The sequence below is a fragment of the Sebastes umbrosus genome, chromosome 20 (assembly GCF_015220745.1).
Source record: "Sebastes umbrosus isolate fSebUmb1 chromosome 20, fSebUmb1.pri, whole genome shotgun sequence".
NCBI lineage: Eukaryota > Metazoa > Chordata > Actinopteri > Perciformes > Sebastidae > Sebastes > Sebastes umbrosus.
This window is the reverse complement of record NC_051288.1, coordinates 19,727,344-19,739,711: the sequence shown is the minus strand read 5'-3', so window position 1 is coordinate 19,739,711 and position 12,368 is coordinate 19,727,344. Positions and strand designations below refer to the sequence as shown.

Below are 12,368 nucleotides of genomic sequence, written 5' to 3'. Positions count from 1 at the left end.
TGCTTAGTAACAGCAGGCGCGACAGGAGCGAAACCTCCCAAGCACCTTGTATAAAAGGATGAAAGCAGCACGGCTGGCGTTTTCCATGTGTTTTTAGATACAACATGTGCACGGCCCCTAATACGTTTGTCATGTACATCTGTGTAATTTCTGGTTCTGGTGTTTATATATTGCTTTAGAATTGTGTCGCACGTGTTTAAAAAGTTATGACAATGTATCTTCTGATTGTGTCTCATGACACTCTAGTCTGTCTGCGGGTTATGGAGGAAGTAAAGAGCGGTTTTGTACTCACTGAGCAGGTGGTAGTTTGAGTCTCTCTCGTATTTGAAGGTCAGTCTTCCATAGCTGACATGGTTGAGGTTCTTCAGCCACTCGAAATAAGACACAGTCACACCGCCAGCATTCAGGTACATGTCCTGCAGGATGAAACATCACAACTCATCAGACATCTTACCGTTTGGTCTTCACTCCTCTGTGTGTTGAATTATTTTTGATTAAACTTCCCCTCTGTACTGTTTGTTTTAAGATTTTGTTTGGGAAGAAAATTATTATTCTGTATAATATAGACATTGGAAAAAAACTAAATGAAATGCTTTTGTGAAATTATTTTTGATAAGCTTGAGGAAACGTGTAAAAATGAGCAAAAGACCTTAATATAAAAATATGTTGCTTACACAATAAAGGCTGGAATATAGTTAACATGACTCTTGCTTCTTGTTTTCAAGATAAGTTACTCTGGTTATTGTTTGGGTTTCACCATCTTTGTTTAGATATTATATTTACATATGTGTATTACATTGTGGATTTTTTGCTGCAACATTAAATATTCGTCATATATTTTTGGTCAAGTGGCTTCTGGGAAAATTTCATTAGAGAACTATCAAATATTTTTGGTATTTCTCTAAATAAAAACTCACTAATCTTACTGTTTGGGAAAATACCAGAAGAAAAAGATTCACACTTATTCCTAGTAATAGAGGTAGTAATAATTAAACAAATTACAAGGGATTGGTTAAAAGATGATAAAAACTGGCACGGCCATTTCCAAAGGGATCCCTTGACCTCTGACCTCAAGATATGTGAATGATAATGGGTTCTATGGGTACCCACAAGTCTCCCCTTTACAGACATGCTCACTTTATGATAATCACATGCAGTTTAAGGCAAGTCAGCACACTGACACACTGACAGCTGTTGTTGCCTGTTGGGCTTGAGTTTGCCATGTTATGATTTGAGCATAATTTTTATGCTAAATGCAGTACCTGTGAGGGTTTCTGGACAATATTTGTCATTGTTTTGTGTTGATAATTGATTTCCAATAATATATACATACATTTGCATAAAGCAAGTATATTTGCCCACTCCCATGTTGATAAGAGTATTAAATACTTGACAAATCTCCCTTTAAGGTACATTTGAACAGATAAATTGCGATATATCGCGATAAATCATGGACAATCATGCAATTTATCGCAATTAAATATTGTAACCGATTGACAGCCCTAATAAAAAGATAAAAGAAAAGAGGCAGAAGTGAGGGGAAGGGAGAACCAGTTTGTAGTCCTCCAGCTGTTTGGGGTCGATGCCCTCTGAGTTGTAGATGGCTCCATCAATCTCACCAATGCCCACACACTTGGCCCCAAACCTGTGCAGGTACCTCATGGAGTGAAGACCCACATTACCAAAGCCCTGTGAAAAGTCACAGCAAGGGAATAATCACCACGGTCCAACATCACTATGAGAATCACTTTTTAATCATTAAATAATATCAGTAGTAAACACTGTTAATGGTTATACCCTGTTTTACTCAACCATAAACTTTGATTCAGCGCACATCCCTCTGGTGCCACCATGTGGCCGGTTTAGGTTATAACATCAGGGCCGGGCTAAAACAGATGGCATGGCTCTGATTGAGGCTCTAAAACCCTTCATCATGATTTCAAATGAAAACTTAAATCCTGCGAGTATCTGTGAGCAAATATCTGCACATTTCCATCTAAAATGTTTCTACTATGCTCAAACCACGTGTGTATGCGTGTACCTGGATGACGAAGGTCTTGTCCTGGAAGCCGGGTGTCAGGCCCAGAATGCTCATGTAGGACGCCTCGTTGATGAAGTTCTCGATGCCGTGGAAAACTCCACGACCGGTGGCTGAGATACGTCCGTGGATTCCTCCCTGGCTGATGGGCTTTCCTGTCACACAGGCATGGGCGTTGATGTCCTGCACACACATACAGAGAAGATCAGACCACATGGACCATAGACTGAAGTAGATTATATGCACAGTATTTGTGTCAAAGCCCACAGGAGACTTTTTGTAGCCTCAATTTGGGTTTAGAACTGAGCAAGCGGCAACCAACATGACTGAGTGTGATTGACTGAGACACAAACACAGCCCAAAACATACTATTCTGAAAGTCTTAATGTCTCCAATGAGCCTCAAAATAGCGACCAAGACACCCATTAAAAGACACAAAATCAGGACTGAGACCAAAAATTGCAGGAAAAAAAAAATTATATATTTCAATTAGGGTTGACTCGAATGCTTCGAAGCTTCGACTGTTGTCATGGTAATCGACCTCTAAATCAGTATTTTCATATATAAGTATGTAATATAAATGTATAAATCCCCAAATAGCCCATGGAATAAGGAATAATCCCACAGCATTATTCATATTTAACATTAATTATTATTAGTTATTCTCAGACGGATATCGCTGCTGAAGCACAAAAGATTTATTCATGACAGCCCTAATTTCAATAGAAAATTGGCTAAAAATGTCGGGGAAAAAAAATCACAGTATAGTATGTTGAATTTTATGAAAAAAAGTCATAGTATAGTATGTCAAACAAATTCATGAAAGAAAAGTCAGTATAGTATGTCAAAAAAACAATAACAAACATTAGCTTGGTTGCATGCCTTTACCATTGAGAATTTGGTGCTTTTGAAAATTAAATACTTTTTTTTATGCAACGTGGTTCTGGTAACTTGTGATGTGCATATTGTCATTGTTTTGGACAGTGCATGAGCATCTAGTAATGGAAATATTAGTTAGTTACAGGGCTGAAATGTTTACTCAGAGAGTGTATGTATAAATGTGTGTGAGAGCTTTGTTGCATGTCATTTTTTATGATGCCTTTGTTATTCCAGGTGTGTCTGCATGGTGTCAATCAAGAGGATTAAAACTGGAAAGTTTGGGACACACCTACTCCCATTGTGTGATATACGGTTGGAATGTCCTCCAGTAGAAAGAAAAGCAAGCAAAAAGCCAGTGTCTGTGCTAGTGCCGGGGATTTGAGTGTTATATTGCCTGGGTATATCCGGGGATGGACCTATAATATGTCATAAAAATGTCAGTATAGTATGTCGAAAAAAAAGTCACAGTATAGTATGTCAAAAAAAATGTCATAGTATACTGTGTCGGATTTTTTTTTTAAAAAGTCATAGTATATTATGTCAAACAAATGCAAAAACATTATAGTATAGTATGTCGAAAAAGTCAGTCAAAAAAAAATGCAAAAAAGTCATTGTGTAGTATGTAGAAGAAAAGTCATAGTATAGTATGTCGAAAGAAATTAAAAAAATGTCATGGTATAGTAAGTCGAAAAAAGTCATAGCATTATATGTAAAAAAAGAATTAAAAAAAAGTCATAGAAGAATGTCATAAAAAATGCAAAAATAGTTATAGTATAGTATGTCGAACAAATTCACTTAGTATTTTCATTTTCATGGAGTTTATATGATGACTTTGCTGTTGTAAACATTACTGTTGCTGCTCTAGAAACAACATCTAGCCTTGTTATATTTCAAATACAGTATATGTATAGCTAATATGCACACTTCAACATTTGTTTATTTATCGCAAGTCATATCGTCATCGCAATATTGAACAGTGTTATTGCACATCGTAGATGTTCTTCATATCGTGCAGGCCTTGTGTGAGAGGCTGCCCCTTGCGTAGTATGAGATTTGTGTGAGAGTTTAAGTGCCATATAGGGTAGGCCTACGCTGCTGTATTTTAACATCGGTCATAATGGTGGTACTTGGAGAGCCAAATATTTTCTGAGGTGGTACTTGGTGAAAAAAGTTTGAGAACCACTGTTCTAGATAATATGGTGACTGCTCACTAAAACAGTTTGGACTGTGTTATGTCACTTACCCGGGCAGATCTCTCCATGGTGTAGGCCAACCCAGAGTGAACAATATCCTTCTCAGAGGCACCCTGCAAAGGAAGATGAATGTTAATCTCAAGAAGGACACTTTATAAACCGTAAGTATGCAAAGTAGTTCTGACATGATTAATGGTTGAGGTCAAAATTGTATCATTATTAACAATAATAACAAACATTAGCTTGGTTGCATGCTTTTACCATTGAGAATTTGGTGCTTTTGAAAATTAAATACTTTTTTTTATGCAACGTGGTTCTGGTAACTTGTGATGTGCATATTGTCATTGTTTTGGACAGTGCATGAGCATCTAGTAATGGAAATATTAGTTAGTTACAGGGCTGAAATGCTTACTCAGAGAGTGTATGTATAAATGTGTGTGAGAGCTTTGTTGCATGTCATTTTTTATGATGCCTTTGTTATTCCAGGTGTGTCTGCATGGTGTCAATCAAGAGGATTAAAACTGGAAAGTTTGGGACACACCTACTCCCATTGTGTGATATACGGTTGGAATGTCCTCCAGTAGAAAGAAAAGCAAGCAAAAAGCCAGTGTCTGTGCTAGTGCCGGGGATTTGAGTGTTATATTGCCTGGGTATATCCAGGGATGGACCTATAATATGTCATAAAAATGTCAGTATAGTATGTCTAAAAAAAAGTCACAGTATAGTATGTCAAAAAAAATGTCATAGTATACTGTGTCGGATTTTTTTTTTAAAAAGTCATAGTATATTATGTCAAACAAATGCAAAAACGTTATAGTATAGTATGTCGAAAAAGTCAGTCAAAAAAAAATGCAAAAAAGTCATTGTGTAGTATGTAGAAGAAAAGTCATAGTATAGTATGTCGAAAGAAATTAAAAAAATGTCATGGTATAGTAAGTCGAAAAAAGTCATAGCATTATATGTAAAAAAAGAATTAAAAAAAAGTCATAGAAGAATGTCATAAAAAATGCAAAAATAGTTATAGTATAGTATGTCGAACAAATTCACTTAGTATTTTCATTTTCATGGAGTTTATATGATGACTTTGCTGTTGTAAACATTACTGTTGCTGCTCTAGAAACAACATCTAGCCTTGTTATATTTCAAATACAGTATATGTATAGCTAATATGCACACTTCAACATTTGTTTATTTATCGCAAGTCATATCGTCATCGCAATATTGAACAGTGTTATTGCACATCGTAGATGTTCTTCATATCATGCAGGCCTTGTGTGAGAGGCTGCCCCTTGCGTAGTATGAGATTTGTGTGAGAGTTTAAGTGCCATATAGGGTAGGCCTACGCTGCTGTATTTTAACATCGGTCATAATGGTGGTACTTGGAGAGCCAAATATTTTCTGAGGTGGTACTTGGTGAAAAAAGTTTGAGAACCACTGTTCTAGATAATATGGTGACTGCTCACTAAAACAGTTTGGACTGTGTTATGTCACTTACCCGGGCAGATCTCTCCATGGTGTAGGCCAACCCAGAGTGAACAATATCCTTCTCAGAGGCACCCTGCAAAGGAAGATGAATGTTAATCTCAAGAAGGACACTTTATAAACCGTAAGTATGCAAAGTAGTTCTGACATGATTAATGGTTGAGGTCAAAATTGTATCATTATTAACAATAATAACAAACATTAGCTTGGTTGCATGCTTTTACCATTGAGAATTCAGTGCTTTTGAAAATTAAATACTTTTTTTGATACGTGGTTCTGGTAACTTGTGATGTGCATTTGTCATTGTTTTGGACAGCACTTGAGCATCTAGTAATGGAAATATTAGTTAGTTACAGGGCTGAAATGCTTACTCAGAGAGTGTATGTATAAATGTGTGTGAGAGCTTTGTTGCATGTAATTTTTATGATATTGTTGTTATTTCAGGTGTGTCTGCATGGTGTCAATCAAGAGGATTAAAACTGGAAAGTTTGGGACACACCTACTCCCATTGTGTGATATACGGTTGGAATGTCCTCCAGTAGAAAGAAAAGCAAGCAAAAAGCCAGTGTCTGTGCTAGTGCCGGGGATTTGAGTGTTATATTGCCTGGGTATATCCGGGGATGGACCTATAATATGTCATAAAAATGTCATAGTATAGTATGTTGAAAAAAAGTCACAGTATACTGTGTCGAATTTTTTTTGAAAAGTCATAGTATATTATGTCAAACAAATGCAAAAACATTGAAGTATAGTATGTCTAAAAAGTCAGTCAAAAAATGTCATAGTATAGTATGTAAAAAAAAAAATCAAAAAGGTCATTGTGTAGTATGTAGAAAAAAAGTCATAGTAAAGTATGTTGAAAGAAATTCAAAAAATGTCATGGTATAGTAAGTCGAATAAAGTCATAGTATGTCAAAAATCAAAAAAAAAGCCGTAGTATAGTATGTCGAGAAAAGATGAAAATGCATCCTAGTATGTTGAAAAAAAGTCATAGTAAAGCATGTCAAAAAAAACGGCAGAAAAAGTCATAGAAGAATATGTCATAAAAAATAAATAATAATAATACAAATAAAAAATGTCATGGTTTGGTATGTCCAAAAAAATCCCCAAAAAGTTATAGTATAGTATGTCGAAGAAAATTCATTGAATAGTATGTAGAAAGACGCAAAAAAGTAATTGTATAGTATGTGGAAAAAAATAAAATAAAAATCCCAGTATAGTATGTCCCAAAAAAAGTCGGTTGGTCACCATCTTAAAACAGGATAAACTTTGTCACACAATACTGAGTGAGTTGTAACTCTGTTTAAGGTTGCAAAGCTCCCATTTATATGGCTGACAGTTTTATAACGTGTAAAAGCTTTTGTCAGTGTCAGACTTCAGAATGCGAACATAGTATGTACCAGTGCAGACCTGGCACTGGTCTGTTTGTGATTATCTGTGTGACGCAGATGTCACTCACAGCAACTCTGGCCTGGAAGTCAGCAGTGGGTACGACTGGGATGGGCCCTCTCTGCTTGCCAAACTTCCTCTCTAAACTTTCCTGCACAGACACTAGAAGAAATAAAAGAGAAATTAGAGACATAAAAGAAATACCAGTTCATCTAGTTTTACAACTTCTCCGATAAGGCCAAATATGGGGAAAATGACTGTACCATTTTATGATTGGCTGTATGTGAACAAGGCAGAGAGTATAAACAAAAGGGGAAAGGAGTTGTCCAAGAGAACAGACCTCTTGGGCAGAGATTTCACATCAGCCGACACCATTGTTCGCCGAACTTACACAGCAACATCACCAACGCTGCCTGAGTCCCCACAGTTTCGGTAAGAATACATCTATTTGACCTTCAAATTCTTTTTGACTGAATGCTATTTAGATTTTTTTTCTTTTAAGTTAAATTTAAAAACAAATGAATCTTGCATTTAAAAATAGATGAGCAGTATTGTCAGTGATGTAAAACAGACAGCCAGGAAAGGATTGAAAGATAAAGTTGCCCTTGATTGTAGTAATCTTCAGAATTAAAATCTTTACAAAATAGTCTTTGGAAAAACACCTTTTTCAGTAACCACAGCATGAACTGAAACAATCTGAAGGTGCAGTAACACTTAACAGAGTTAACTTGTGTCTTCAAGAAGCAGCTGCAGAGCCGGAGAATCCGCCGCCCCACTGAGACATCCAGAGCATCACAACGCCAAGAGACATACAAAGTATAACAGCACAGCACGTCTGAGTACTGAATGTGTTTTCGCCGAACTTGCACAGCAACATCACTGACGCTGCCTGAGTCGCCACAGTTTCCGTAAGAATACATCTATTTGTCCTTCAAATTCTTTTTGACTGAATTGCTATTTAGATTTATTTTTTTTAAGTTATATTAAAAACAAATGAACCTTGCATTTAAAAATAGATGAGCAGTATTGTCAGTGATGTAAAACAGACAGCCAGGAAAAGATTGAAAGATGAAGTTGCTCATGATTGTTGTAAACTTCCACAGCATGTACTGAAACAATCTGAAGGTGCAGTAACACTTAACAGAGTTAACTTGTGTCTTCAAGAAGCAGCTGCAGAGCCGGAGAATCCGCCGCCCCACTGAGACATCCAGAGCATCACAACACCAAGAGACATACAAGGTATAACAGCACAGCACGTCTGAGTACTGAATGTGTTGTACCATTTATCAGGAGCGTTACAAAAAAATAATGGTTCTTTTTTGTTTTAATATAGATGGCTGCTGGTGGTAACGCTCGTCCTTTTGAATACCCTGAAGGAGCTAACGAAAATCAAAAGGAAAGGATCAGAGTGAAAACACTGCGTGGCAAGAAAGACACTCTGTTTTATGATACAGATGCTGGAGGTGAAAAATGCAACCTCATGTTGTGTAGCAATCTTGTAAGAGAATGGCTGAATGCAATGAAGGAACAATATCCTGAACTCGAGGAAGAGCGACAGGGCGATACAATTGTCCTTAAGTGCAAGGAAGGTACCATAACTTTAAAACCTACTGTAACGGTTGTGGTAACAGGCAAACTGATGGACAGCTTTGAGGAAGATTTTCAAAAAATGAAACGAATGGCCCTGCCACCCTCCTTATTAGAGGGAATGGCCGAATTGGGCATAAACAATACTGGTGTTATCTCTAGGCCTTTTGAATACCCTCAAGGATCTACTGATCAACAAAAGAAAAGATTCAGAAAAGAAACACTGCGTAACAATAAAGACACTCTGCGTCATGATACCAATGCTAAAGGTAAAATATGCAACCTCACGTTCTATAGCACTCATGCAATAGAATGGCTGAATGCAATGAAGAAACAATATCCTGAATTTGAGGAAAAACAACAAGACAGTGCAGTCAGCCTCAAGTCCGATAGGGGTACCGTAACTACATATCTCTGTGTAATGGTTGAGGTAGAAGGCAAACTAATTGAGAGGTTTGAGGAAGATTTTCCACAAATGAAACAAAGGGCCCAGTCTCTTGAGGAAGGACGTCCGGATGAGCCAGAAGGTGAGGGCACTCTCCCCACCCCACCCAACCCAACTGATGATGAATAAGTAAGCACAGAAAAAAAAAAAAAACTACAAAATGGATCATTATAAATAACTGATTATTTAAGCTTCATCGTGCCATTTTAATTCATGAATAGGTATCTGGGTTGTAAAATCAATTACATATTCTTTTCTGATTTGTAAGGGGCCGTTCACATGCTGCGATTTTTGTGCGCTCAAAATTGAGAGTGACGCCGTGCAAGCGTTTCAAAGCACTTATTTTTGAGTGTGCGAGTTTAATTTCTGGGACGCAGCAACATGCTGCAGTGCATGTTGCTGCGTCCCAGAAATGTAACTTTCTTTAATTGGTAATTGGTTGTTACTCATGTGACTGAGTTTAGTTAGTCTGTGAAGCTTCCTGCTAAATTACCATCATCATCATCTCAGCGCGACGGTTTTGGCTGCTTAGTAACAGCAGGCGCGACAGGAGCGAAACCTCCCAAGCACCTTGTATAAAAGGATGAAAGCAGCACGGCTGGCGTTTTCCATGTGTTTTTAGATACAACATGTGAACGGCCCCTAATACGTTTGTCATGTACATCTGTGTAATTTCTGGTTCTGGTGTTTATATATTGCTTTAGAATTGTGTCGCACGTGTTTAAAAAGTTATGACAATGTATCTTCTGATTGTGTCTCATGACACTCTAGTCTGTCTGCGGGTTATGGAGGAAGTAAAGAGCGGTTTTGTACTCACTGAGCAGGTGGTAGTTTGAGTCTCTCTCATATTTGAAGGTCAGTCTTCCATAGCTGACATGGTTGAGGTTCTTCAGCCACTCGAAATAAGACACAGTCACACCGCCAGCATTCAGGTACATGTCCTGCAGGATGAAACATCACAACTCATCAGACATCTTACTGTTTGGTCTTCACTCCTCTGTGTGTTGAATTATTTTTGATTAAACTTCCCCTCTGTACTGTTTGTTTTAAGATTTTGTTTGGGAAGAAAATTATTATTCTGTATAATATAGACATTGGAAAAAAACTAAATGAAATGCTTTTGTGAAATTATTTTTGATAAGCTTGAGGAAACGTGTAAAAATGAGCAAAAGACCTTAATATAAAAATATGTTGCTTACACAATAAAGGCTGGAATATAGTTAACATGACTCTTGCTTCTTGTTTTCAAGATAATTTACTCTGGTTATTGTTTGGGTTTCACCGTCTTTGTTTAGATATTATATTTACATATGTGTATTACATTGTGGATTTTTTGCTGCAACATTAAATATTCGTCATATATTTTTGGTTAAGTGACTTCTGGGAAAATTTCATTAGAGAACTATCAAATATTTTTGGTATTTCTCTAAATAAAAACTCACTAATCTTACTGTTTGGGAAAATACCAGAAGAAAAAGATTCACACTTATTCCTAGTAATAGAGGTAGTAATAATTAAACAAATTACAAGGGATTGGTTAAAAGATGATAAAAACTGGCACGGCCATTTCCAAAGGGATCCCTTGACCTCTGACCTCAAGATATGTGAATGATAATGGGTTCTATGGGTACCCACAAGTCTCCCCTTTACAGACATGCTCACTTTATGATAATCACATGCAGTTTAAGGCAAGTCAGCACACTGACACACTGACAGCTGTTGTTGCCTGTTGGGCTTGAGTTTGCCATGTTATGATTTGAGCATAATTTTTATGCTAAATGCAGTACCTGTGAGGGTTTCTGGACAATATTTGTCATTGTTTTGTGTTGATAATTGATTTCCAATAATATATACATACATTTGCATAAAGCAAGTATATTTGCCCACTCCCATGTTGATAAGAGTATTAAATACTTGACAAATCTCCCTTTAAGGTACATTTGAACAGATAAATTGCGATATATTACGATAAATCATGGACAATCATGCAATTTATCGCAATTAAATATTGTAACCGATTGACAGCCCTAATAAAAAGATAAAAGAAAAGAGGCAGAAGTGAGGGGAAGGGAGAACCAGTTTGTAGTCCTCCAGCTGTTTGGGGTCGATGCCCTCTGAGTTGTAGATGGCTCCATCAATCTCACCAATGCCCACACACTTGGCCCCAAACCTGTGCAGGTACCTCATGGAGTGAAGACCCACATTACCAAAGCCCTGTGAAAAGTCACAGCAAGGGAATAATCACCACGGTCCAACATCACTATGAGAATCACTTTTTAATCATTAAATAATATCAGTAGTAAACACTGTTAATGGTTATACCCTGTTTTACTCAACCATAAACTTTGATTCAGCGCACATTCCTCTGGTGCCACCATGTGGCCGGTTTAGGTTATAACATCAGGGCCGGGCTAAAACAGATGGCATGGCTCTGATTGAGGCTCTAAAACCCTTCATCATGATTTCAAATGAAAACTTAAATCCTGCGAGTATCTGTGAGCAAATATCTGCACATTTCCACCTAAAATGTTTCTACTATGATCAAACCACGTGTGTATGCATGTACCTGGATGACGAAGGTCTTGTCCTGGAAGCCGGGTGTCAGGCCCAGCATGCTCATGTAGGACGCCTCGTTGATGAAGTTCTCGATGCCGTGGAAAACTCCACGACCGGTGGCTGAGATACGTCCGTGGATTCCTCCCTGGCTGATGGGCTTTCCTGTCACACAGGCATGGGCGTTGATGTCCTGCACACACATACAGAGAAGATCAGACCACATGGACCATAGACTGAAGTAGATTATATGCACAGTATTTGTGTCAAAGCCCACAGGAGACTTTTTGTAGCCTCAATTTGGGTTTAGAACTGAGCAAGCGGCAACCAACACTGCTGAGTGTGATTGACTGAGACACAAACACAGCCCAAAACATACTATTCTGAAAGTCTTAATGTCTCCAATGAGCCTCAAAATAGCGACCAAGACACCCATTAAAAGACACAAAATCAGGACTGAGACCAAAAATTGCAGGAAAAAAAATTATATATTTCAATTAGGGTTGACTCGAATGCTTCGAAGCTTCGACTGTTGTCATGGTAATCGACCTCTAAATCAGTATTTTCATATATAAGTATGTAATATAAATGTATAAATCCCCAAATAGCCCATGGAATAAGGAATAATCCCACAACATTATTCATATTTAACATTAATTATTATTAGTTATTCTCAGACGGATATCGCTGCTGAAGCACAAAAGATTTATTCATGACAGCCCTAATTTCAATAGAAAATTGGCTAAAAATGTCGGGGGAAAAAAATCACAGTATAGTATGTTGAATTTTATGAAAAAAAGTC

At 37.3% G+C, this 12,368-nt stretch overlaps 2 protein-coding genes across 32 annotated transcripts in view; one reads left to right on the top strand and one right to left on the bottom strand.

The window, feature by feature from the left end:
- LOC119478916 overlaps positions 1-12,368 on the bottom strand; it is a 47,992-nt gene that overhangs the window by 7,954 nt on the left and 27,670 nt on the right. For both annotated transcript variants that reach the window (XM_037753990.1, XM_037753991.1), the window contains 8 exons: positions 11,580-11,759; positions 11,090-11,227; positions 9,831-9,954; positions 7,052-7,143; positions 5,606-5,668; positions 2,042-2,221; positions 1,552-1,689; positions 293-416 (listed from right to left, as the gene is read on the bottom strand). In XM_037753990.1, coding sequence (XP_037609918.1) covers positions 293-416; positions 1,552-1,689; positions 2,042-2,221; positions 5,606-5,668; positions 7,052-7,143; positions 9,831-9,954; positions 11,090-11,227; positions 11,580-11,759 — 1,039 coding nt within the window. The remainder of the gene's footprint in view (positions 1-292; positions 417-1,551; positions 1,690-2,041; positions 2,222-5,605; positions 5,669-7,051; positions 7,144-9,830; positions 9,955-11,089; positions 11,228-11,579; positions 11,760-12,368) is intronic.
- LOC119478922 overlaps positions 1-12,368 on the top strand; it is a 41,250-nt gene that overhangs the window by 1,718 nt on the left and 27,164 nt on the right. For 5 of the 30 annotated variants that reach the window (XR_005204559.1, XR_005204558.1, XR_005204541.1 and 2 more), the window contains exon 1: positions 7,313-7,413. Coding sequence is in view for 11 of the 30 variants with exons in the window: in XM_037754004.1 (XP_037609932.1) it covers positions 8,315-8,963 (649 nt within the window). In the remaining 19 variants the exon portion in view is untranslated. The other 25 variants (XR_005204552.1, XM_037754016.1, XM_037754002.1 and 22 more) reach the window with 24 other exon arrangements.